Source organism: Mustela putorius, unplaced genomic scaffold (genome assembly GCF_011764305.1).
Source record: "Mustela putorius furo isolate JIRA1106 unplaced genomic scaffold, ASM1176430v1.1 tig00003985_pilon_pilon_pilon, whole genome shotgun sequence".
Taxonomy (NCBI): Eukaryota; Metazoa; Chordata; class Mammalia; order Carnivora; family Mustelidae; genus Mustela; species Mustela putorius.
Window position 1 is genome coordinate 986,638 of NW_025422125.1, and position 24,403 is coordinate 1,011,040.

Below are 24,403 nucleotides of genomic sequence, written 5' to 3' on the forward strand. Positions count from 1 at the left end.
TGCCTTTTCCTTGCCTATGGATGAGAAAGCCCTGGTCTTGAGGTGGCAAGGAGTGAGGCTGGAACAGTACCTAAAGATCACAGTGGCTGTAAAAGCGGCACATAAATCACATCTACCTCTCCTTGGGGATGCACCTTGGAACCTAAATTGAAAAATCTGTCTCTGGTGCTCTAGAGACAGCCCTTGCAAGGGTCTAATGCTACCAGGCTGAAAAGTGAACTCTCCATAGTATCCAGGCATCAGGATCCAGACATCATGTCAGGTGCTTCAATCCCCTAAATAGCTGGTAGGAACAAGGAAGTAACTTGCCAGTGGCCTTTTGTTGTCACTGATCTGAGACTGAAAGACAGGAGAGAGATGCAAAGCAACTCAAACATTATTAGATTATCCACTTTTACTATCCCTTTTCTCCTGGCTTCTCAATTTAAGTAAACTAAAAGATCTCTCCTATGACAGGAGCTGGCAGGCCTGTACCTCACATGAAAGAGTTAGAGCTGACTCTGGGGCTCAGGTGCAGGAGGAAGGAGGGGTGTGGGGGTAGCCTTCATGGAAGAAAACAAGGCCTTGGGCATTGAGTTACAGCTGAGACTAGCAAGCCTCATTGTCCAGCATTCCAAGTCGTCTAGCAACATGCTGGCCTCTGCTGCAGAAAGAGAACAGAGGATCCCCTGGCAGAATGAATGGAATCTGATTTCAATTACGTCCAGTACAGTCACCCTCTTCAGGCAGAGAGGCCAGAACACCTGGTGCAGCTCGGGCCACTGTGGCTGCAGGGACAGCACATTACCCAGGTCCTAAACCCAAGTGGGAATGCAGCTGCTTTTCCTCAAACCGATACCATTTAAGTCTAGAGGAGGAGGATGTGAAAATACCAGCCAAGTTCTCATTAGCACTATGCAGAAAATGGGAATTATTTCATGTTGATGGACTCTCCCCACAGTCTCTGCACATATTGATCTTGCCTCTAATGAGTTTGCTTAGGTCCACGAGTCATCACCCTATTGAGATCTGAGTCACTGGTGGGAGAGTTGAGGTGACAGAGTGTACTTCACTGATTGCACCAGGACCAATTGCTTTGTCCCTGTTCCTTTTAGAAAAGTCCAAGGATTCATCTGTATAAAATTTATTTAGATTCTTTTCTTCTTTATCAATAGCATGAGTAGGGTATGACAAATGAGACAGCTGCCCCAGAGAACAGTCTAGATTCACAGCATTATTCCATAGAACTTTCTGAGATGATGGAAATGTCCTGTGTCTGTATTATTGAACACTTGAAATGTGGCTAGTGAGACTAAGGAATTATATTTTCATTTTCTTTAATTTTAACTAATTTCAGTTTAAGTAGCTCCATGTGGCTAGTAGCTACTGTTTTGGACAGTGCATATCTAGAAGGAGCTCAGAGAGGTAAGTACTGTGATAGAGTAGAAAAGAACTAGTCAAAAAGAGAACCAATGTGACACAGGGAACCCTGGATTAGAAATAAAAGCCCTGGTTTTAGTCTTAGCTCTACCACTGGGTGACCTCACTCTTTCTGGCTTCAACCTCCCCAACTTCGAATTGAAAGGTTGGATTAATGTCAGAAGTGCCAAAATGGTAGCTAAGGACTGAATTTAACTTTGGAATACAGATGAGTTCCAGGAAAATCTTTTAAATATTACATGAATGCTTTCTAGGGTTGTATGTATGTGAATGTGCACATGCATGTGCATGGCAAGGGCAGGATGGCAGGTAGTCATTTACTCCAGGTTACCAGAGTTCATCCCATTCTCCTACACATGCACATGCACACACCACTGCATTATCTATGTTTACCCTGAAGGTATATTGAATCTGTGAGCTTTGGCTGAGACAATTTCTAAAGACCCTTCCTACTCTGTCATGCTTTGAATTTTTAGACCACTATAGTGCTCCAAACCTGTTTCTACTTTGGGCATATGACTAGAGGATTTTCATAGTTTCCTGCCTCTTGTCTTCTGATTTGATGCAGTTACTGAAGTTTGGAGTTAAGGGTGAGAATGGAAATCAGGGGGGATGTAACTTCATCCCCACTCCTCAACTCTGCTGTTTGGCTAGAAGTAAGATTCAGGGCTTCAGAGAACTTGAGAGGCAACATGATGTAGTAGAAAGAGCATAGCTTTTGTAGTCAGCAGACCAGGTTCAGATTATTGGGTTTTCTTTCTTTAAAAAAAAATATTTGTTTGTTTGTTTGACAGAGAGCAAGAGAAAACACAAGCAGGGGAAGTGGCAAGCAGAGGCAGAAGGAGAAGCAGACACGTTGCTGAGCAGGGAGCCCAATGCGGGTTTCGATCCCTGGACCCTGGGATGGCGCCAGTGCGGGGTCAATCCCAGGACCCTGGGATCATGACCTGAGCTGAAGGCAGATGTTTAACTGAATGAGCCACCCAGGCATCCTAGGATTCCATTTCTTGATAGCCGTGTTTCCTAAATTTATTCACTTGTAAAATAGGGATAGGAAATATTCCTAATCTCCTAAAATCATTGTGGAATTAAATGACATAATGTGTTCATAGACTGAGGCATATAAAAGACCCTGAAAAAATAGTCACCCTCATTTTTCTTAGTTCCCTCAGGCAGAGGGCTAGTTACATCTCCTCTAGAGGACAGAGATGTAACTAGCCCTCTTTCAGGTTGGAATGGCGGACTACATGGTCTGTCGGCTTCTGAGCTCAAGGCCAGAAACTGCTAATGTTGAGAAAGATGGGGTCTACCTTTAGATACTGTACCAAAGGAACAGACCCAGTATGCATGGCCAGTCTGTGAAGCTGGCTACAAGAACACATGTCAGCCATGGGTTCACCAGATGGCGAGACATTTTGGGGGCCAGGCCTCTATATCTGGGAGAAGATGGGCCAATAGCTTCCATCCTGTGCCTTTGGTGGAAGGTGGGAGGTGGGAGTTGACTGTGTGTGTGCGTATCTCCTGCCATCTTGCACTCTGGGTTGATTTTCCAGTCTCCTCTGTTATTTTACCCTGAGTACTCTGTGCTCCTCTTACATGATCAACCCCACCATTTTCTCCTTCTCTATCCTGGTTGTTGATCTAAATGTGTGGTCCATTCTTGCATTGACTCACCAAGTTGCACTATGACTGGAGTTTGCAGGACTTATTTTTCTAATTAAAGCTGAAAATCAGTTCCAGGTAAGTATTTCTAATATAGGATCCAGAAATACATCAGTGACAGGTTTTTTTGTATATATTCATTTAAATTGAGCAATCAACTTATCTCTTTGGTTTATTTTTATTTATAATTATATAAAGGGATTAGAAATAAAATGGTTTATGGTTCTCCCCAGTGCAACTGCCTATGCTAGGCCTCAATGTTATGACCTCCTCAGTTATGTCTACATATGCCAGTATAAATACTAGTAAACATCAGGATGCTCATGCACCTCTAAATTGTGTGTGTGCAAGCATGGGGGGGAGGGTAATTCTTAAGGTTTAAATTTGGAATTCATGTTGTTTTAAAAGAAGCTATTTCTATCATCCTTTCTGATGGCTGCCTCTTAGTTTGGGTCCCATTTTTCCAGTCAGGGATATTCTGTTACTCTTTTGATAATATTGGGGATTTCAGCTCTTTAGCTTCTCAATCTTCTATTTGTTAAAGAAAAAAATCAGTATGTGTGTTACAGTGTATGTTCAGCTATGGGCATAATGTTTGACAATATCTTAAGCTGTATAGTGTTCAGTAGAAAATACTGTTACACCAGAAAATTCCCATTTATTAAACCCAAAATGGGATTGAGGAGAAAGCAAGATATGAAAGTTTGGGTTTAGTAGGGATTTGTAATGATAAATCATTCATTCATCCAGTGTTTAAACTGAGCACTTGTCCTTAAGGAGTTTAGATTCTGTGACCAGGGAGAATGAATATCCCTTATTTTCTTAGCTTGGGCAATTTTTCTAACGGGGTAGCTGAGTGGTGTGTTTGGCCATTGAAAGCAACTTCAAGTTTGCCTTTCCTCCCCTATAGCCCGGAAGCTGAAGAAACTTGGTAATCTGAAACTACAAGAGGAAGGGGAAGCTTCCAGTGCCACCAGCCCCACTGAGGAGCCAACCCAGAAGTTGACAGTGTCACATATTGAAGGCTATGAGTGTCAGCCCATCTTTCTGAATGTCCTTGAAGCCATTGAGCCGGGTGTGGTGTGTGCTGGACATGACAACAACCAGCCTGACTCCTTCGCAGCCTTGCTTTCTAGCCTTAATGAATTGGGTGAAAGACAGCTTGTACATGTGGTCAAGTGGGCCAAGGCCTTGCCTGGTAAGGAAATGGGAAGTGGGGGCATGGGATAAGGGAGATCATATTTAGCGAATTGCTCCTATGGGCCTGCACCATGTCCTAACTCATGCAGTCCTCAAAATCCTATGGAGGGGAGAGCTTGGTATAATTCCCACTTGAAAAATAAGGAAACTCCTAAATCAAGGAGAAGAGCAGCATGATAGAGTATCCTGTGTTTCTCACATCTGCACATTATGGTTATGTTTGCCTGTTCCACCTATAGACATAGTCAACAAATTTCCCCATAATCACAGATCACATGGAAATACCCTTGTATGCCTTAAGGTACTCTTCTACATGCGCACACACAGGCTTACCCACAGAGACAGTCTTGAGCTTGACTGATATTCGGTCTTCAGTATTACCCACAGGAGTCATACCATGGGAAGCCTTATAATACAGTATGGTAGAAGGAAAGAGTTGGGAGTCAGAACGCTTAGGTTCTAGTCTAAGCTCTGCTGGTAACTCATTGTGTGAACCCTTCCCGTTCTGGGTCTATACTGTGTGAGAAGTAGTTTGGACTAAATTGCTGGTTGTCAAATTTTGCTTCAAGGAACACTTACTGTTCTTTAAACTGCATTGGGAATTGTAGTTGGAGGTAATCTTAGGTGATAATTAAAGAAATACAAAGTGTTTGTCTAACTTCTGTTTGGTTACCACCATTGACAGGGAAATCACTCTCTCCCTAGGCCATCTGCTATTTGAGCTGGTCTGATTATTAGCATATTAGAGCTTGCAGAAGCCTCAGAGCTCCTCTATCCAAGAATTCACAACTTTTCTTTAGCAGCCCAACTCTTTAATTCTTAAAAAATATTAAAGCCAGTGCCTCTCCCTCACTACCCTGAGAGAAGCTTCGGGTCACTCTTGCAGAATCTTAGGGCTCCAAGGAGCACAGTTTGGAAACAAGTGAACCATAAACTCTTTAAGGGTTGTCTTAATCCTAAAATTCGATGACTCAAAGATTATTTTGAAATATCAACAACCTAAACCTGTTATGGAGTCAAAGATTAACCTGCCTTCTAAGAATAACTGCCATTCAGATGGAAATTTATAGTGAACAAAGCAGTTTCATTTATATTACCTGATTTGATCTTCATAATAGTCTTATAAAGCAGGGATTTTTTTTCTAATTAACAGATTAAAAACATTAAAGCTCTAAGCAGTCATGTGCTTGGCCTACAGTTACACAGTCTGAAAGTTGCAGGGCTGGAATTCGAGCCCAGGTCCCTTCCTAATCCCAAATGCCCTCCTCTTTCCACTCTACCCCTAGTCTGTGTGATACCCCTGTAGTTCTGGAGACCTGGGATTTACAGTGAAGGACCAAAACCTCATCCAAGTCCATTTGGGTCATAATATGATCTCGTTGCCTTCAAAGACATTGCATGTTGGCTGTCAAGCCTCTGTTTTGACTTTCTAACTCACAAGGCCCAGTTATAGCCACCAGACTATCCTAACACCTTCCTCACTTGAGAAGCCGAGGTTGACTAGCCAATAAGATCACTGGGAAAAAGACCTAAGGACTCTGGTTGTGTATGCAATGTGTTCACAAAGGGAGAAAAGAAATGCAAAAAAAAGAATTAAAAAGGAAAGTTGTTTGTTATTACTTATTTGGCCGGATGTCTTGAGGTCCTTTGCGTAACAGAGAATCAGCTTAATCTTTCCTACCGGTCGCCAACCACTTAAATTATCTTATTTATGAGATAGAGAACCTTTTCAAAGATGTGATTCCACTTAATCCTCACAGCAGTCCTGTTAATCAGAGAAGTTATTACTTCCATTTCAAATGACAAGGCTCAGAGAGGTTAACTAAGTTGTTCCATTTGGTCACTTAACAGATGGAGCCAGAATTGGGGCTTACATTGTCTGATTTCTAATTTGGTGGTCTTAACAACAATCTAGTGCAAATCATGATAGCAGAATTTATATGACCTAGAGTCACTGGCTTTCCTCAGCTCAACCTCCAGAATGGGAAACCTTCTCCTTACCTTAACAAGTCTGCAAGTCAGTATCAGTCCACCATCTAGCTCAACCAAGGAGATGATCTTTGACCCTGGGTCATTTAAAATAGTATCCTCAAAAGAAAGCCAATTGCCACATTCAGAAGAACTGTTACTCATATCATCAGTAATTATCTACTAGTTCAAGTTACTTGCTCACTAAACAGATTGAGTTCCTATCTTGTGTGAGCCACTGTGCTAAGCATCTACACAAATTCTGTTGTCAGTTTTCTGTGGTGATGATATATGTAAATCACCTAGAATAGTACCTGGACATTAATAAATAATAACTATCAATTGAGAGTAGGTGAGTAGATTGTTTACAAGCACATTTATAATCAGATGTTTCTGGTTTGGAATCTCAGCTATATACTAGTTGTGTGACCTTGAGCAAATCATGTGTCTTCATGTGCTTCTGTTTTTTCAGAGGGGGTAGAACAGTAACTAACTTGCTAATTGTAAGTAACAGGGAGCTTAGGCTTTCACTAAAATCAATTCAAGCTGCCACCAGCCTTACCTAGAAGTTCATGCATGGGTCCCAAGGATGCTTTATCTTATGTGAAGACTTTAGCTGTCAGATGTACTATAGCAGTAAAGATTTCCCAACTGGCCTCTCTTTGAACATATTCTCCCAGACTAGATAGGGGACAACAGGTTTCCGTTGCAGATTGCTGAGAAATTATAATTGACTGAATTTTATTGAGAAAACAGAATCCCAGTAACACTTTCTCTGCTTCCTAACCTGTTGGGTATGTTTCAGAACCTGACAATGACTCCTCTCTATTTCTCCAGAATAGTGTAACACAGTAGCAAATAGGTGTTAAGTGAAGGTATGCTGAAGGAAATAGGCTGGAGCTACTCTTTCTTCAAGTCATCTGTTACTTAATAGTCATGCTATCTGAGCAGACAACTCCAAAGGCTGGGCATTAAAAAACAGAGTTAAGTATTGTGGTCATATTAGATCTATAGGAAAATTAGTCTGCTATATTGCTGATATATACACAGTAATCAGGACTGAGTGCTAAGCAGGCCTCACGAAGGACCATTAGTATTATTATAATTACTATTAGAGCCAAACTAAGCTTTCCCATTTTTCTCTTCTTTTTTAGTTCTCTGGCATCTCAGGGAAGGAAAAAAGCATCAGTATTAATGGCTTCCTTGGGACTTGTATAGTTTAATCCTCATTCCACCTAGCCACCCTCATATTCACATACCAAGCGGCCAAGTCTTTCCTTGCTTCCACTACAGAGGTTCAGGGTTCAAGCTCGCAGGTCCTTTCCCCAAGATGTGTTGCATAATTGGTCCCTGCTTTTTGTGTCCTACTAGGAAGAGTTAGTACCAGGAGTTCTGTGTTGCAGAATGACTTATGGCTGGAAATACTCTGGAGTCTGAGACTTCAGCTAGTTTGTCAACATGTCACTACAGTGAAGACGGGAGGCACAGGCCTGGGAGCTAAGACTGCAGCCAGTCCATTGAGCTGCAGTGGTGGTAATCTGGGAACTCTACAATCTTTGTTGTCTAGTAGGCTTGAGACCTTAAAGAAAAGGGAAATTGGCTTTTTGTGTTGGCAAGGACCAACCAAACAGAACAATGTGTCTCTATAGTGTAGACTTCAGACCTGGGCCTGTGGCAAAGAAACACTCATGACCTTGGTAGTTCTTGAGCTGTGTCTTTCAGCAGTAGAAGGCAAAAAACACTGAGGTAGAGAATCAGAGCACCTAGGGTCTAGTCCCAATTCAGGCACATATAGACTGTATGACCTTGGGGAAGTCAGTTAACTTATCTGGCCCTCAGATTCTTTGTTGGCAAAATAAGTGTCCCATTGTTTACCCTCTAGGGTTTTTGTGAGAGTTAAGTCAGGTCATCAACAAGAAAGCTATAAGTTTTATCTATATTCATGGAAGCATTCTTAATAAGGTATAGCAAAACAAAGATAATTCTGGATCTTTCGGGGAAAAGAGAAATAGGGTACTGGTAGGAGATGAGCTCTGAGGTGATTCTCTAAACATCCAACTGTCTCAAAACTTCCAGAAGAATATAGGTACATCTGTTCTACCTTGTGGTATTCTGGAAGTAGCATTTAGGAACCTTCTTTCTCTGAGACTAAGGGAGATAATTTGGAGATTATCTAATTCCCATTTTATAAAATGAAAAAAATGTGGTTCATTATTCCATTTAATTACTCTCACATTAATAAATATAATATTAAATTAATATTTCAAAGATGTGTACTTAAGTATCTGAACTGTGCTACGTACTAGGGAGGAAAAGATGAAAGAAAAGATGGTCCCTGTCTTCAGGAATCGACAAGTCTCATGGAGGAGACATATGTGTACATAAGTAAATTCTAGTACTGTGTAATGAGTGCTGTGATTGAGTAGGGGTACACAAAGTTCAGTAAGAAGGTAAAAGAAGAATCTTTTCTTCTGCTTAGGTGAGTTGGAAAAGCCTTCACAGAGGAAGTAGCTTTCACTGAAGATTTGAAAGATGAGTAGGTATTTATCAGATGGATCCCCTGGGGATAGAGGAATACATTCTAGCCCAAGTCAACTGCCTGTGCAGAGATAGCAGAGCTATAGAGGCATGAGAAAGTATGGTGTGTTCAGCAAACTAAACATTTCAGAATAACTAGAACCTAAATTACAAGTGACAAGAAATTAGTTTAAGGAGACAGGTCATAAGGAACTTGTTCGTGCATAATAATGGCAGTAGGGCAGGAATGACAGAGTAGGAAACTAGCAGAGCCAGGTTACTTGTTGAATAGAAAATAATGGATAGGAAGTGAGAGCCAGAAGGAGGATCAGAGTAAAGAGAGAGCCTGAAGGTGGTGTAGAGAAGGCAGTTGCTATCAAAGGCATTACAACGTATGCTGATGTGTAATAATATCCATTCCCCAGGGTTGTTAAAAGGGACAAATGAGATTATAGCTAGAAAAGATCTTTGTCAAGTGAAAAGTGTTGTCCACCTAGGAGAAATGATTATTACACCGCATCTTCAGAAAGGCATATAGTAATCAAAACACAGGCTTTAGAGTCAGACTGCTTGGCTTTGGAATGTGGTCTGCCAATTATTAGCCTTATGATCTTAGACAAGTTTCTTAACCTTTCTCTAATTCTCTTTTACTAATTCACAGAATGGGTTTACTAATAGTACCTACTTTACTGGATCATTGTGAAGATTAAGTGAGTTAATATAAGTAACATACTTCTACAAGAGTTCATTCATCGTAAACAGCCAGTGTTAGATGATTATTCTCTTCCAAATGACAGTACAATTTTTTGCCTCCATCATCATCTCATTTGAGTAGCTTAGTGAAGTAGGGTGAGCAAGGAATATTATCCCCACCACCATAATTTTCCCCTGCTCCTCAGCATTAATGGTCCCTGGGTCTCCTCAGGAGCTGCCTAAGAGCCAGTGGTTCTCAGCCCAGTAGAGGGCGGGGACTTCATTCAGCCCATCAGTGCTCAGTCTGACCACTGCCTCTGCCCCGTCTTCAGGCTTCCGCAACTTGCATGTGGATGACCAGATGGCAGTCATTCAGTACTCCTGGATGGGGCTTATGGTGTTTGCCATGGGCTGGCGGTCCTTCACCAATGTCAACTCCAGGATGCTCTACTTCGCCCCTGACCTGGTCTTCAATGAGTAAGTGTTCATGGGCCCAGAATTCACATAAAACATAACATCCTGGCCAGACCTGGTTGGTGGTGATGATGGTAATGGGAGTAACAGTGGCAGGGGAAAGGGGGGTAGGCCATTTGACCTGTATGTGAGGCAGTAGAGGCTTCAGCCAGCCTTTCCAATCTGATGTGGCTTTGCCCTGCTGAAAGGCCACCTGTGGAAAGCAGTGGGGGAGGGGGTGGGTGCTGGCTATTCCTTTCCCACCCAAGACCTAGTATTTTGGCCATGCTTCTGACCTGCCCTGGAGATTATCTCACCCTCATGTCGTGGACCCTCTTCTTCACATTGAGCAGTAACATAGGGAATTGACAAAAAGACTAGCTGTGAGGGCGCCTGGGTGGTTCAGTGGGTTAAGCCGCTGCCTTCATCTCAGGTCATGATCTCAGGGTCCTGGGATCGAGTCCTGCATTGGGCTCTCTGCTCAGCAAGGAGCCTGCTTCCTCTCTCTCTCTCTCTCTCTGCCTGCCTCTCTGTCTACTTGTGATCTCTGTCTGTCAAATAAACAAATAAAATCTTTGAAAAAAAAAAAAAAGACTAGCTGTGAAAGCTGAAGTTGCTGTGGTTCCTTTGCCACCACTGACGGCTATTGCCGGTCACCATTCTTTGAGAAGTTCTTCTGTGCCGGGACTATATTAGATACTTCTTATACCTCTTCTCATTGAGCCCTCATGATAACATGATCTCCCCTTTTTATAGATAATATTTTTTAATGGATGGGGAAAATGAGGCTCAACAAAATAAAGTGGCTCACTGGAGGCATATTACTGACAGAATTCAAAGTAGGTCTGCATAACTCAGCTCTTATACTGCCTTATGGGGGTAAATGATGGGGAGGAGCAGCTCTACCACTCTCTGGCCATGTGACGTTGGCCCAGCCACTTCCCTTCTCTTTAAAAACAGGTTTAAGTGAAACCTTAGTGGCTCAGTTGGTTAAGCATCTAACTCTTGGTTTGGCTCAGGTTGTGATCTTGGGGTTGTGATACCTAGCCCTGCATGGGGCTCCACGATCAACAGGGAATCTTGTTCCCCTCTCCCTATGCCCCTCCCCCCACTTGTGCTGTCTGTCCCTCTCTCAAATAAATTAATACATCTTAAAAGAAAAAGCCCATATGTCTATTGACAGATGAATGGATAAAGAAGATGTGGTATGTATATATACAATGGAACATTACTCAGCCATCAAAAAGAGTGAAATCTTACCATTTGCAAATATGTGCATAGATGGAACTGGAGGGTATTATGCTAAGCAAAATGAGTCAATTAGAGAAAGACAATTATTATATGATTTCACTCATACGTGGAATTTAATAAACAAAGCAGAAGATCATAGGGGGAGGAAGGGAAAAATAAAACAAGATGAAATCAGAGAGGGAGATAAACCATAAGAGGAACTACAGGAACAAACTAAGGGTTGCTGGAGGGGAGGTAGGTGGGGGATGGGACAACTGGGTGATGGTCATTTAAAAAGAGCACTTGGGGGCACCTGGGTGGCTCAGTGGGTTAAAGCTTCTGCCTTCGGCTCAGGTCATGATCCCAGGGTCCTGGGATCGAGCCCCGCATCAGGCTCTCTGCTCAGCAGGAAGCCTGCTTCCTCCTCTCTCTCTGCCTGCCTCTCTGCCTACTTGTGATCTCTGTCTGTTAAATAAATAAATGAAATTTTTAAAAAGAAAAAAATAAATAAATAAAAAGAGCACTTGATGTAATGAGAATTGGGTGTTATATGCAACTGATGAAGTGCTGAACTCTACTTTTGAAACTAATAATACACTATATGTTAATTAGTTGAATTTAAATAAAATAAATTTTTTTAAAATTAGTAAATAAATAAATAAAAATAAAAACTAAAAGCAGGCTTAATTAATCCTTGCCCTGCCCACCAGCTCTATTTATGCTTCATGGCTTTGGCCTAGGGCTCAGATTTTGGAATTACACTTATCTTAACTAAAATCTCTGTTCTGTAATTTCCTACAACACTGTCTTCGGGCAAGACGTGACTTCTGTGACCTTCAATTTCCTTATTTGTTAATATAAATCAATTTCTTAAATGGTTTGTTATGATGACAAAAATGGGAGATAAGAGATGTGAAATGCCTGGCCATGATAGGCAAGAAATAAAAAAGAAGTACCTTTCTGATCCTCTTTCCCTAATAGTGCTAATCTTCTCTATGTCTGCTGTTTGAGATCCCCTGATAGCACTGTGACTGGAGCTGGCCAAAAAAGTATCCCCAAGGACCTTGAGCTAATCTCACCACAGAAAATCCTTTTGGTCAGGGCAGGAACTGACCTTCCTTCCCCTCCAGCCCTCTAACCCAGAAGAGCCTTAAAATAAAATGTACAGGCTACTTGTTCCTTCCAGTATAGCAGGGCCATATGGGGGAAAATGAGTATCCCCAGCTGCCCTCTTCCAACCCAGCTAACCCTGGTAGCCAGGAGCTAAGAATAACCACTGGGCTTTTGGCACAACCTGCTTTATGGTTTCCAGATCTCCTATGATGCCATCTTCTGGAGCAGGCCTTTAAAAGCCTCTTCCTGTGTATTTCTCATCCATACCCTTCTGCTGCCCTCCAGTGACTGAATTAACATGCTGGACACCTGCACCACCCTCCCCATCCAGAGTCCAAAGACCCTTGAATCTTTGCAAGTTGGTAATCTTTGTTTTCTAAATCCCCATTCCCTTTTCTGCCTCTGTGTAAGTAATGTGGCACTCCTTCTCAGCTTTCTGGCCCACTCCCATGTATCTCTTCTGAAGGCACCGTGGGACTCCCAAAATGGGCAGGGTCCTAGACCCATTGAGCCCCAGAGCTCCTCAAACAACAGTGCCCTCCCTTCCTCTTGTAGGAACCACTATGTTAAAGCTCTCGAAACATCTGAACCAATGTTTCTCAACAGAGATGCTGGTGACATTTTCAGAGGAATAATTTTTCATTATATAGGATGTTCTTGTATATTGAAATATGTTTATGTTTAACATGCCTGCACCTGCCTACTAAATACCAATAAGATCTCTGTCTCTGTAACAGGCCAAACTTATAAGCACCATATATCTAGCACCCACCAGCGAGGTAAGTACCCTCCAGTACCAGGCACTAATTGTTGCCAGCCTCCTCAAGATACTAATATATGGAGACTGAAGCCCAAAAATTGAGAGAGGGACTCTGAGCCAACCCATTTCCTGATCTCTCTCATAACAAGCCCTGTCATTAGCCCTGCTTTTTTCTCTCCTCTTCCCTTCATTGTGGAGAACACATGTTGTGAGGGTAATGGGCTTAGACCCCAGCTGTATGACCTTGAATAAACTGCCTAACTTCTCTGAACCTCAGCCTTCCCATCTTAGAATGATGAATAGTATTATAATGGCACCTTCCTACATGTCATTTATTGAACACTTACTATGTGCCAAGCACAGTGCTCAGTGTTTTCCAACTTGTATCTCTTCTGTTACCATTCTCTTTTATTCTAACTTACCTCTGCTCTCTTCCTGAATTCCATTCCTGCCCCCTTGTCTTCTGCCTTTCACTCTCTTCTCCCTTTCCTTCCCATTAACTATCTCCCTACTCTTTTTGTCCTTTCTCCTTCTTGTTTCCCTCCCCTCTGAATTCCTTCTCTTGTCTTTCCCTTTTTCTCCTCTCTTTTCCCCACATTTCTCTGTCCTTGGCACTTGCAGCAGTATTACATCAATCCTCCATAGCAGGACCATGATTTCAATGGTAAAAAGACTGTGGTGTTATCAACAGAGATTTGGAAGTACAATAGACTGGAGCCGGATCATGTCTGATGGTCCGCAGATCTTACTCAAAAATTCTCTAGGTTGAAAGACCTTGAAACAACACTGCCTTGGTCAGTTGACTTGTGATACTATCTTAAACACTTCCTCTTTCTAGCTGGTCTCCAGCCTGAATTGAATCTACCACCTGTTCCCCTTCAGTTTTTCTCCAGGGCAGCCAAGATCTCTCTGAGATAGGGTGCTGGGCTTCCACCCGACCAGTATCAGACCTGCTTAGCCATGGAGAAGGCTAGTGGTTTGGGGACCAAGGTATCAAACCACAGCCATCAAGTCTAATCTAGGTCTTTTTCCTCACCACTTAAGTGGGTGTTAAATTACCTTTCCTTTCTCCACAAGATACAAGATCATTTTCTCTCTCTCTCTCTCTCTCTCTCTCTCTTTCTCTCTCTCTCTCTCACACACACACACACACATGATTTCTGGAGTGCTGAAAGCCAGGAAAACCAACTAGCAAGAAGATGCTGGATCTTCCTAGAGGCCTGCGATTGCCATGGACAGTCATAAAACAGAGAGGTTGTTCCCTTTGAGAAACTGTTCAAGCCTTGGCCACTTCCTTATTTAATTTATAGGTGATAATGTGATGATCTGTTGACAAGTCACTATAGTAAAAACAGCTTACATGTGTTTACAACTCTCAAACTGTGATAAGGAACCACCATTATTTGAGGGAGCAGGCTCCCCTTCGAGGTACATTTAGGTTGGACATTTGGAAACACTTGGCTAATTTGATAAACATTGGAACTCACTTTGTGAAGGGACAGTGGGGAATCTCCTTCCCAGGATTTTTTTTAAGTGACAAAATTTCTAGGAAGAGGAATGGAATTTATGCCAAGAGATAGGGGAATTGACAGGATAAATTACTGTGGTCACTGGGAAATCCTGGTGTCCTTACATTAGGGGTTGATATCTAAATCTTGTCTCCTAGAAATACTCTGTGTTCGGATGCCTGGGAGGCAGGTTCTGGCTTTGGTTGTAGGTGGGATATTAGAACTGTAGTCAGGGAGACCATGTGCCTGGCCCACTGTGTTCATTTGGTTAGGCTTTCCTGTCTCTGTCTCAGGAAACAGAGAGACACAGGGACCGGGAAATTCCATCTGCTAACCCATATCCTGACCAGGGAAGATGAGTAGTTACGAGGATGTCAGGATTTGGGGTGGGTGGGTAGACAAAAACAACCTTGTTCCTTGTCAGTGAAGTACCAGCAAGAGAAACAATGAGCTCTTCTTAGAGAACCTGTAGAGGGGAGGGAAACCAAAGACATTCCCTCTGAGCTTATTGTTAAGCCTTCCCTTACTCCTTTCCTTTCGCCATCTGTTTCCTCTACAGATACCGTATGCACAAGTCCCGGATGTACAGCCAGTGTGTCCGAATGAGGCACCTCTCTCAAGAATTTGGATGGCTCCAGATCACCCCCCAGGAATTTTTGTGTATGAAGGCACTGCTGCTGTTCAGCATTAGTAAGTGCCTGGAGAGACCAAAAAAAAAAAAAAAATGCTGCTGGGGTCATAGGGGCTCAGAAGGGAGCTACTTTTTCCATTGAAGATTTATAAAGGAAAAGCCAGCTCCTAGGCATTTCCCTTCTTCATTCACCCTCCCTCTTCCGCTCTCTCTCAGCATCCTATGTTTTTTTTTTCCTACCAGGTATGAATTCCATGCCTATCGACTATTTTCTTTGCTAGAAGTCAATCTCTTTTAGATCCCCAGCTACCTCCAGTCTCTCTTTGGAACAAGGCTTTTGTGGCTGGCTGTAACAAGTCTCTGAACTTTTCCATAGCTTCTACCACAGAGACAGGCAAAGACTACATTATATTTGTTGCAGAGAGAAGGGATTGCCTCCTGGGAAGAATTTCCTCTTCTGCCAATAGTAGGAAGTCTGTGTAAGCAACTCAGATAGGGCTTATTAGGCAGCCAAGTAATCTTTCTTTAATGTCTCTTCTAAGCAGAGTACTGTCTTAGCCCCCATGAAGGAAAAAAGAAGCCAAATTTGATACTCAAAACTGTATATTTTAATTGTCTAAATCAGAGCTGGACTGTGACAATGTAAAACCACCAGTCCTAAGAAATGTATAGACGAGAAGACTAGAAAAGGGAAAGGCTCAGTAAATTTTATTTACTCCATGCCCTTCAAATTGTGTCCAGTTAGCCTTTTGTCTAGAACTTCCTGGCAGGCTGAAGGACCCAGGCATACAGACTTCAAATGACAGGAAACTGAGTAAATGGTTCCCTCCCTATGGGGGTGGGGGTCAAGTTGTGGTCCAGAAAACTTGATGCTTTGTCTAATCTCCTTTGGGCATGCTTCCCCTCCCCCATTCTGTCTTCACCCCACATCAGTTCCAGTGGATGGGCTGAAAAATCAAAAATTCTTTGATGAACTTCGAATGAACTACATCAAGGAACTTGATCGTATCATTGCTTGCAAGAGAAAAAATCCCACATCCTGCTCAAGGCGCTTCTATCAGCTCACCAAGCTCCTGGACTCTGTGCAACCTGTAAGCAAATGACGGAGGGTGCTTCATCAGGGAGAAGCAACTTGATAGAGCTAAGTGATCATATGCTCCTCTAGGATCTAGCACCACCTGTTGGGAGTTGCTTCCATTCTCCTCTGGCTTTAAGAGTAGTCCAGAGAGAAAATGCAATGGAGAAGAAAGGAACACAGGTCGCATTGTCCCTGGGTGTTATGAAAGAGGTGGAGGAGTTGAGAACAGGGCAGTTGGGACTCAGGGAAAGGGCTTAGAACAGATAAGTTCTCCAGGCAGACAAAACAGACCTGAATGTTTTTCCCCTGCTCCCTTGAATTATGTCTGTGTATTTGTGCACATGTGCGTGTGTGGATTTGTGTGTGAGGAAGAGAATGTGTGTGTGGGTGTGCACATGTGTGCATTCACGTGCATGTGCTCGGGAAGAGGAACACACGGTCCTGAGTCAGAGAGCTTGCAATGGTGTAGGAGATCACTTGGGAGCCCTCAGTAACTCCCTGGAGACCATTTAGCGTACATGTGTGTGAACACATACACACACACAGGGAGGACAAAGGACAGGGAAGGAGGAAGAAATCAGAGGTGGGGGTAAGAGCCTGACAGAAGCCAGCTCCTTGTCAAGCCTGTTTTCTCCCTCTTATTGCTCCCCCTACAGATTGCACGAGAGCTGCATCAGTTCACTTTTGACCTGCTAATCAAGTCCCACATGGTGAGCGTGGACTTTCCAGAAATGATGGCAGAAATCATCTCTGTGCAAGTGCCCAAGATTCTTTCTGGGAAAGTCAAGCCCATCTATTTCCACACACAGTGAAGCTTTGGAAGCACCCATTTTCTCACCCCACCCCACTCCCCTTTTCAGATATCTTCTGCCTGTTATAACTCTGCACCACTTCTCTGCAGTGCCTTGGGGAATTTCCTCTTTTGATGTATCGTCTATCATGAAGATGTTCCTGAGTTCTATTTGCTGCACTTTTCCCCCTCTTTTCCTCCTTTCTCTTTTTTTCCCTTCCTATCTGACCCTCCCATGGCACTTTCAGACTCTGCTCCCCGCCATGGCTCTTATCTGTGTTTTGAATGGTGTTGTATTTCTTTAAATCTGTGATGATCCTCATGTGGCCCAGTGTCAAGTTGTGCTTGTTTATAGCACTGCACTGTGTGCCAGCCACACAAACGTTTACTCACCTAATGCCACGGGAAGTTTAGAGAGCTGAGTATCTGGGAAAACAATACAAACAACCCCCCTAAAACCAAAAGTCCTGTAGGGTTTTTTCTTCTTAGAAAATATAAAACAGAATCTCCCCCCACCCCCCAAAAGGCCAACAGTGACTAGAATAAGGTGAAAATTGCAAGCCCATGGAGAGTCACTGTTTTTTTTGTTTGTTTTTTTTTTTTGTTTTTTTTTTCCAAGTTTAGCCTCCCTGGGAGACTTTATTTTCTGCCAATGGCTATTGCCATTAGAGGGCAGGATGACCCCAGAGATGAGTTAGGAGGGAGGAGACAGATTTAAGAGAGGACAAAGAGGACAGATGGATCACCAGTACCTGCCCACAGCCTTGGCCTCTGATGGCTAGACTCTTAACTGCAGTGCAAATCATTGTACTGAAAATGTGCTTCTTGTTTGAAAATGTGTCTGCATGTGAATGCCTCCCCTCCACCAGTCCTTTTTCTCACCTTCTGCCTCCACCCTCAAATTGACTTTCAATAAGCTTTTCTAAGAGCTTTGAACTGAATGTTCTCTTCAGCCAAAACTTGGCCACTTCCACTGAGGAGTCAGACTAATAAGAAGGAAAGGAGAGATCTGACCCTTTGGAAGGCCCTATCCAGAGCCAGGTCTGCTTTCCCATTTGTTCAGGGAAGAGGCTGGGGCCAGAGTAGGAGGAAAAAGAATCAGTGGGTTGGTTGGTTGGTTGGTTGTTTTCCTGCTTAGGGCGTTGAAGAGTTGATCACTCTTTGCCCTTATCTTTAAAAGACCTGAATGTTTTTTGCCTGACTCCATGCAGCTGCAAGCTCCCTCTTACCCTCTCTTCAGTGTTTTGTGGGCCTGGACTTCACCAGACTATATGACAGCCATGGTGGTGATGTTTGTCCATTTATTTGGGCATGTTAACAGACTCTCTGCTAAGAGCTGTTACCACCAAGAAGGCTAGCAAGCCAGCAGTTTTGACATCTATTTCTAGATGCCACTAAGCTCAAAGACTACTTACCAAATGTCTTTCACCAACTATCAGATCTCTGAAGCCCTTGGACAAACTGGAAAGAAGGCATCGATGGGACTGGACAAGCTGGGCATCTTGCCCTTGTCCCTTAGAGACGACACCTTCCCACCAAGTGGAAAAATACCTACTTCTTCCTTCAGAGCAGCTAAAGGGGGCTATGCAGGTCAGGGTTAAAGAGAAAATTCAATTACCAGGGTGAGAAGAATGAAGGCACTAGAACCAGAAACCCTGTAAATGCTGTCCTTGCCACCCAGCATTTCCACCTGCAGAAGTCATGGGAAGAATAGAGAAGAAACTAAGAGGATCTGACTACTAAATTAAAGTCTTCAAAGGCAAAATCTAAAGCCAGATGGGCACCATCTGGTTGGTTTACTCATCATCCTCCTCTGCTGCTGATCCTGGGTTCTGACATCGGCCATACTCACTCAGAGACCCCACCTTTTTTGCTGCCTCGCGGCCAGAGGGAAGCTGAAACATTTATACTACAGAACCATGACCTCCTTTGGAAAGGTCTGGTTTGCGTGGCTCTAGTGGGCTGCCATCCATGAACTCAGGGTGTGCTTCTGGGACACTGGTTTCATATGGTCCTTTGGCACACCTCTCTTTTGCTGACTTTGTCCCCCAGTCCTGAGTTCAGGGGGAATGTCTGCCTACTTTCTCATCTTGGCAACTGCCTCCTTACTTAGCTCTTATATTCATCTACTAAATTCAAGAAATTAGGGGCCAGTTACCAAGCTGCCCATTTCAGTTGATTCACTCTACTTGTTGAGAGGACAGTTTCTGAGTGACATGCTATTATCTACATGTGTTTCCTTCCCTGATTTCTGTGTTGATATTAATAGCCAAATGAACTTGCAAAACAGCTTCTTTAAATAACAAGGGACAGGGAACCTAAGATGGGTGATATACCAATCCAAGACTGCTGGACAAAACTAAAATTGGCAGGTTCTCTTTCTGGGTTAGGATAGACAAATTCTGGTTTTCTTCATTAGGACATTATTTGGCTTATATAAGCTCACAAGATTACTTCTGGCTGTTTTAAACAGAAAAAAAAAATCCATCACTCTTTTCAGTTATGCTAGGTTATAGTTTAATAGTTCCTTTACATCTGTTTTAAAATTATTTTCATCTTTTATGGTACATCGACTTGATTATATCATTCTAATATCTCTCCTTGTAAATACTAGATGCTCTCCTTTTTATTTCTCTGACCACCAAATTTTTCACCTTTATGGATTTCCCAATTGTGACTCTTGTCTTTATGAATATATATGTTTTGCATTTGTGAAAGCCAAAAATCAGTGAAACAGCAGTGTAGTTAAAAACAGCAACAACTAACTACTCTGAATTTCTGAATGGCAAGACTAGGGGAAAACAGCCTAAACAAGGCTTTAGGCCTAGTGTTTCTGTTAGGGTTTCAGTGAGTGAAGGAGATTTTAGTATGGTTTTGTTCTCCCACGGATAAAAGGGGGATTTTTTTTTCTTTTAGTCATTGATGTTCTTGCCAGTGTAATTGACAGAAGTCTCATTTTGCATGCACTCTGCTGTACAAACAGTTGATGTGGTTGGTATACTGTGCTTATCCATGAAGGATCGGCCACCTAGACCCACTCACCTGGTGAGCTGAAAGATGAGGATCGCTCACCAGACAAGTCGTGGTAACTACCTCCGAAGAGGTTTGCAGTGCTCAATGGGGATGGACTGAGGAACAGAAAATGAAGGAGCACCAGGGACCAGGCCCCATCTGTGCTAGACGACAGACAGCCGCCAGAGTCACAAAGTCTGTGACCAAAGAAAAGAGTCCTGTGGCTGTTTCAGCTCTTGATCAATGAGCAGCTCTCCCAGGCCTGGTCTCTGAGCTGAAACAGGGGTTGTGTTCTTTGTTCCATAACTTTTCTGTGCCACAGACAGTATCACTGTTCTTGGATAGTTCATTATTTTTCTAATGAGAATGTAATTTTTTGAAGGATTCTGTCATATATCTTTGAAAAAGAAAATCAGTAATTCACATATTTTTATGTATGTTCACTGGCACTAAAACAGAAGGGAAAAGAGCTTTTTTCTGTCCTTTGGATAGTTGCTGAGGTGATTCCAAGTTGAGAAATAATGTGCTTATGCTAGAGTCCCTCTCTGTCCATATTCTACTTCTAAATACTTATAGGCTTATGTAGCAAGAAGTATTCTATTTACACTTTAAGACAAAGTAGTTTCATCATCCACATGATAGTAACACTACACGAATGATCTAACTTTGAGATTTAAGTAACTTCTGTTTGTTTGTTTCATTAACCACAGCACAGATATGGTCTTGCCCTCTTTTCTCCTTTGATATTCTGCAGGGCTCAAAAGCCGAAGCCACTTCCCTCTACCCCTTTCCATCCCTGTGCCAGGGTTGCACTTCATGAGACTCTCCAGATAGCCCTGTAACCATCCCTGCATGGCTCTGGGGAGACAATAGGCTGACTACTAATTATCTTGTGCCAGTTGCCCAGGTGAGAAGGCACTAGGCCAAAAGAGCGGCCTTTGTGTTCAACCCCCTGTAAGGGGTTATGACAACCAGGAATGCTAAAGAACAGGATCAAATCCCAAACTTAAAGTCAAAATAAGCCATTTGTCATGTGCATTTTCTTGTAAAAGGAAGTTTCTGCCCCTGCTGCCTTTTATAGGCAGGTCTGTTTCTCACCACTAATCTCTTTGAAAATCTTTGAAAGCAGTTAAAAAAAAAAGACAAAGAGATGAAAGCATCACATTATGTAACCAAAGATTACACTGTATCTGCTAAGATACCAAAATTTAAGAGCAGGGAGGGAACAAGCATTAGTGCCTCTTTGGTGAACTACCCAAAGACAGACTAAAGGACTTTGTTGTTGACTGACTTATAAGAGTTTCATGGGTTTTCCCCTCAACAATATACATGCTTAGAAAAGTGGAAGACAATTTTGAAAAAACTGGGTTTATAGGTCCTTCACTATGTGATTTTATAAGCAGAACTAGCTTTCCTTTTCTCTAGTAGTCGCTGAGCAAATTCTTAAAGCTCCATTATTGCATGGTTGGAAATGGAGCTGTTGGCCACTGTGTTTGCTAGTGTCCATGTTTGCATATCTGAAGATGTGAAGCCCTTGATGAGAAGGGGAGCATTTAAAGGACTATATTTTGCACTAAAGGGACAGCAGGCAGAAATATTCATTTCTGCCCACTTTGGACGGCACAAAAAGTTCTCTTGGGTTTAAGGCAGAAGGTTGAAATATATTGTAAATGAGTATTTGTATCCATGTTTTGAAATTGAATTATATATATATAGTTATAAAGTGTTCTGATAGCTTTATCTTTCTCTGCACCTTTATATTTGGTTCCAGGTCATAACTGATACCATGTACTTGTGAGAGAGGCTACAGTTACATTTTGGAAACTCTCTCAGAATGGAAAAGATACCTGGGTTGATCAGATAACTAAGAGATCTCTGTCTCTATTGGGGCCTTACCAGTAGGCCTAACGGAGGAGCAGAGGGGGAAAAGAGTAGGGTACATGATGTATTGCACTTTACTAGCCCAAGACAGATGAATGTTTAAAGGGTGGTGAAGACTGATTGGAATCAACTGGGATTTCCTACAGAGAAGGCCCAGACTTGGGGCCAAAGACCTACCCAAATGATTAACCGATGGACCCCTAATGGGACCTGAGGATTGGAAGAAAGAGAAACATTCTTTGTTCTTCACCATCCTTGTAAGAAAAAGGTAGTTTCCTGCACTTGGGAACCTGGAGCAAGTGCTCCATCTTTTACACAATCCACTCACCTATGACTGAGGTGCTTTTGCTACTGGGTGTCTGTGTGCTCTAATTTTGCTTTTGGATGTGTTCTGTAAAGATTTTGACAATGAAAATGTGTTTTTATCTGTCAAAAAATATTGTCAGTGTACTAGAAGTTGTATCTCTATAGATGCAGGTCCATCTCTGCCCTTGGGTAGGGATGTTTTTCTTAATTAAGAAATTGACACTGGGGTCTGCTGCCCAGAGCCTCCCAACATTAAACCATCTCTAGGTGAAGGCAGAAAATTCCACATTAGTCACTCCTCGTCCTCAGATGCTTATGCTGAAGTAACAAACCATTTGGAATGTCCCTGCCCCCATAAATTAGTGATAAGTATTTAAATTCAGCAGATAGACTTTTAAAGGGAAAAACAGCCTTGGACACAGTTTTGATTTATCCCCATTCGATTTAGCCAGAAAGTAGGTAGTATGCATTGATTGGTTACCAACCCCAATTCAGTATTTTAGGAGTCCTGATCCCTTTCCTTACTACACCTGTCTCTTAGCCTTTTATAGAATTAAATGAGAAGCTGTGGACTGAGTAGCCCTTGTAGCCTAAAACAGTCCCCACCTGCACTAATTCATGAGGTTGGCTGTTAGGCGGCTACAGATTCCACTGGCCACCCAAAACTGAAACACACATGTACCCCCAAAGGAAAGAAATTCCTAAAAAATTGCTGCTTCTCTTGTGGTGCCCTCCCTGGAGGCTGCTTTACATTTTGGGACTCTTTACCCTGTACTGCAGGCAGGCCAGGCCTGTAGTCTTTCCCAACCTTAGCCCTTGGTGCTAACTGTCCTGTAGTGAAGTGCCTGTGGGATTGTCCTATCTCATAAGTCACTCAGGTGCTGAGAGTAGCCACCATTGGCATAACCCAAGCTTAAAAAAAAAGAGAGACTTCTTCTCACCATTCAGTGACACCTTTCTGCTTTCCCCTAGACTGGGACATTAATTAGGGAGTGCCTCAGATGTGACATTGTTGTGCTGTCTTTGAGATTAATTTGGCGGCAAGAGGGAGCAGACAATGCAACCAGATGCAAGAATTAATTTTCAATGTTGAGGGAAAAATTAAGAAAAAAAAGAAAGCATCATATAAAGATTTTTTTAAAGAAACATTAATTTTGCTTAAAACTTCTTTTGATTGTGCTTCAGTTCTTACAGCGGCACTTGGCCTCCACTGGGTAGCAGGACCAGCCCCAAGCGCTAGTGCTCTGTTATTATTATTATTATTATTATTTTTTGTAATCTTGGAATCTTTTGTCGCTCTAAATACAATTAAAAATGGCAGAAACTTGTTTGTTGGAATACATGTGTGACTCTGGGTTTGTCTCTGTCTCTGCTTTCAGAAATGTCATCCATTGTTTAAATACTGGCTTGCTGGTCTGCCAGTTAAAACTTGGCCACGGCCCCTGTTGTGACTGCAGGCTCAAGTTATTGTTAACAAAGAGACTCAAGAAAAGCTGCTAATGTCCTCTTATCACCACTGTTAATTTGTTAAAACACAAAACCATCTAAAATTTCAGGGGAATGTCATCAGAGTTTTTTTTAATTAGCTCTTTTATTAGCTGTCTTTATTGAAGTCAAGAGTTGGTATCATGCCCAGTGGCCTTTTATGCTATGTTGATTTTCACATATTAAAAAAAAATCTTTGCACAGGGGTTATAAATTTGGCCTGTGTTGGCCCTAGCATAGGTTGTGCTGGGACCACCAAAATATCAAAGAGTCTGGGCTAAGAAAGCAAAGACCCATTGCAACCTCTCATCAAAAACCCTGAGCTTGTCAAACAGGGGAAAGACTCACAAAACCCAGCTGTTCACCCTCATTTTCATCCTTATGGGAACATAAACTGATTAGGAGCTTCACTGCCCAGTTCTTGCCAAGCTTCATATAAAGAATGGGCATGTTCACATTCTCACTGTTTTTCGAGAGCCATATTGTCCTTGACCACCTTTTCTTTGAGATTTTCAAAGGTTTAGGCAAAATGGCCTCTTGTCTCTTCCAAGTTTGGATACCAAATGAGATCCCAAGTTGAATTTCTGAGCCTAACATACAAACCATCAATGAGGTGTGACAGATACCTTAAGGAATAATATGAAAGCTCTCTTTGCCTCACTGTCTTCACCTGTAGTGGGCTGTCACAATGTCTCTC

General features: G+C 42.4%; 1 protein-coding gene across 1 annotated transcript in view; it reads left to right on the top strand.

The window, feature by feature from the left end:
- Positions 1–23,559, top strand: part of AR (androgen receptor) — a 207,116-nt gene extending 183,557 nt beyond the window's left edge. Inside the window, exons 4-8 of the mRNA XM_004780423.3 lie at positions 3,992–4,279; positions 9,792–9,936; positions 15,083–15,213; positions 16,088–16,245; positions 16,889–23,559. Of these exons, the coding sequence (XP_004780480.1) occupies positions 3,992–4,279; positions 9,792–9,936; positions 15,083–15,213; positions 16,088–16,245; positions 16,889–17,044 (878 nt within the window). The 3' untranslated portion in view covers positions 17,045–23,559. The remainder of the gene's footprint in view (positions 1–3,991; positions 4,280–9,791; positions 9,937–15,082; positions 15,214–16,087; positions 16,246–16,888) is intronic.
- The last annotated feature ends 844 nt before the right edge of the window (positions 23,560–24,403 follow it).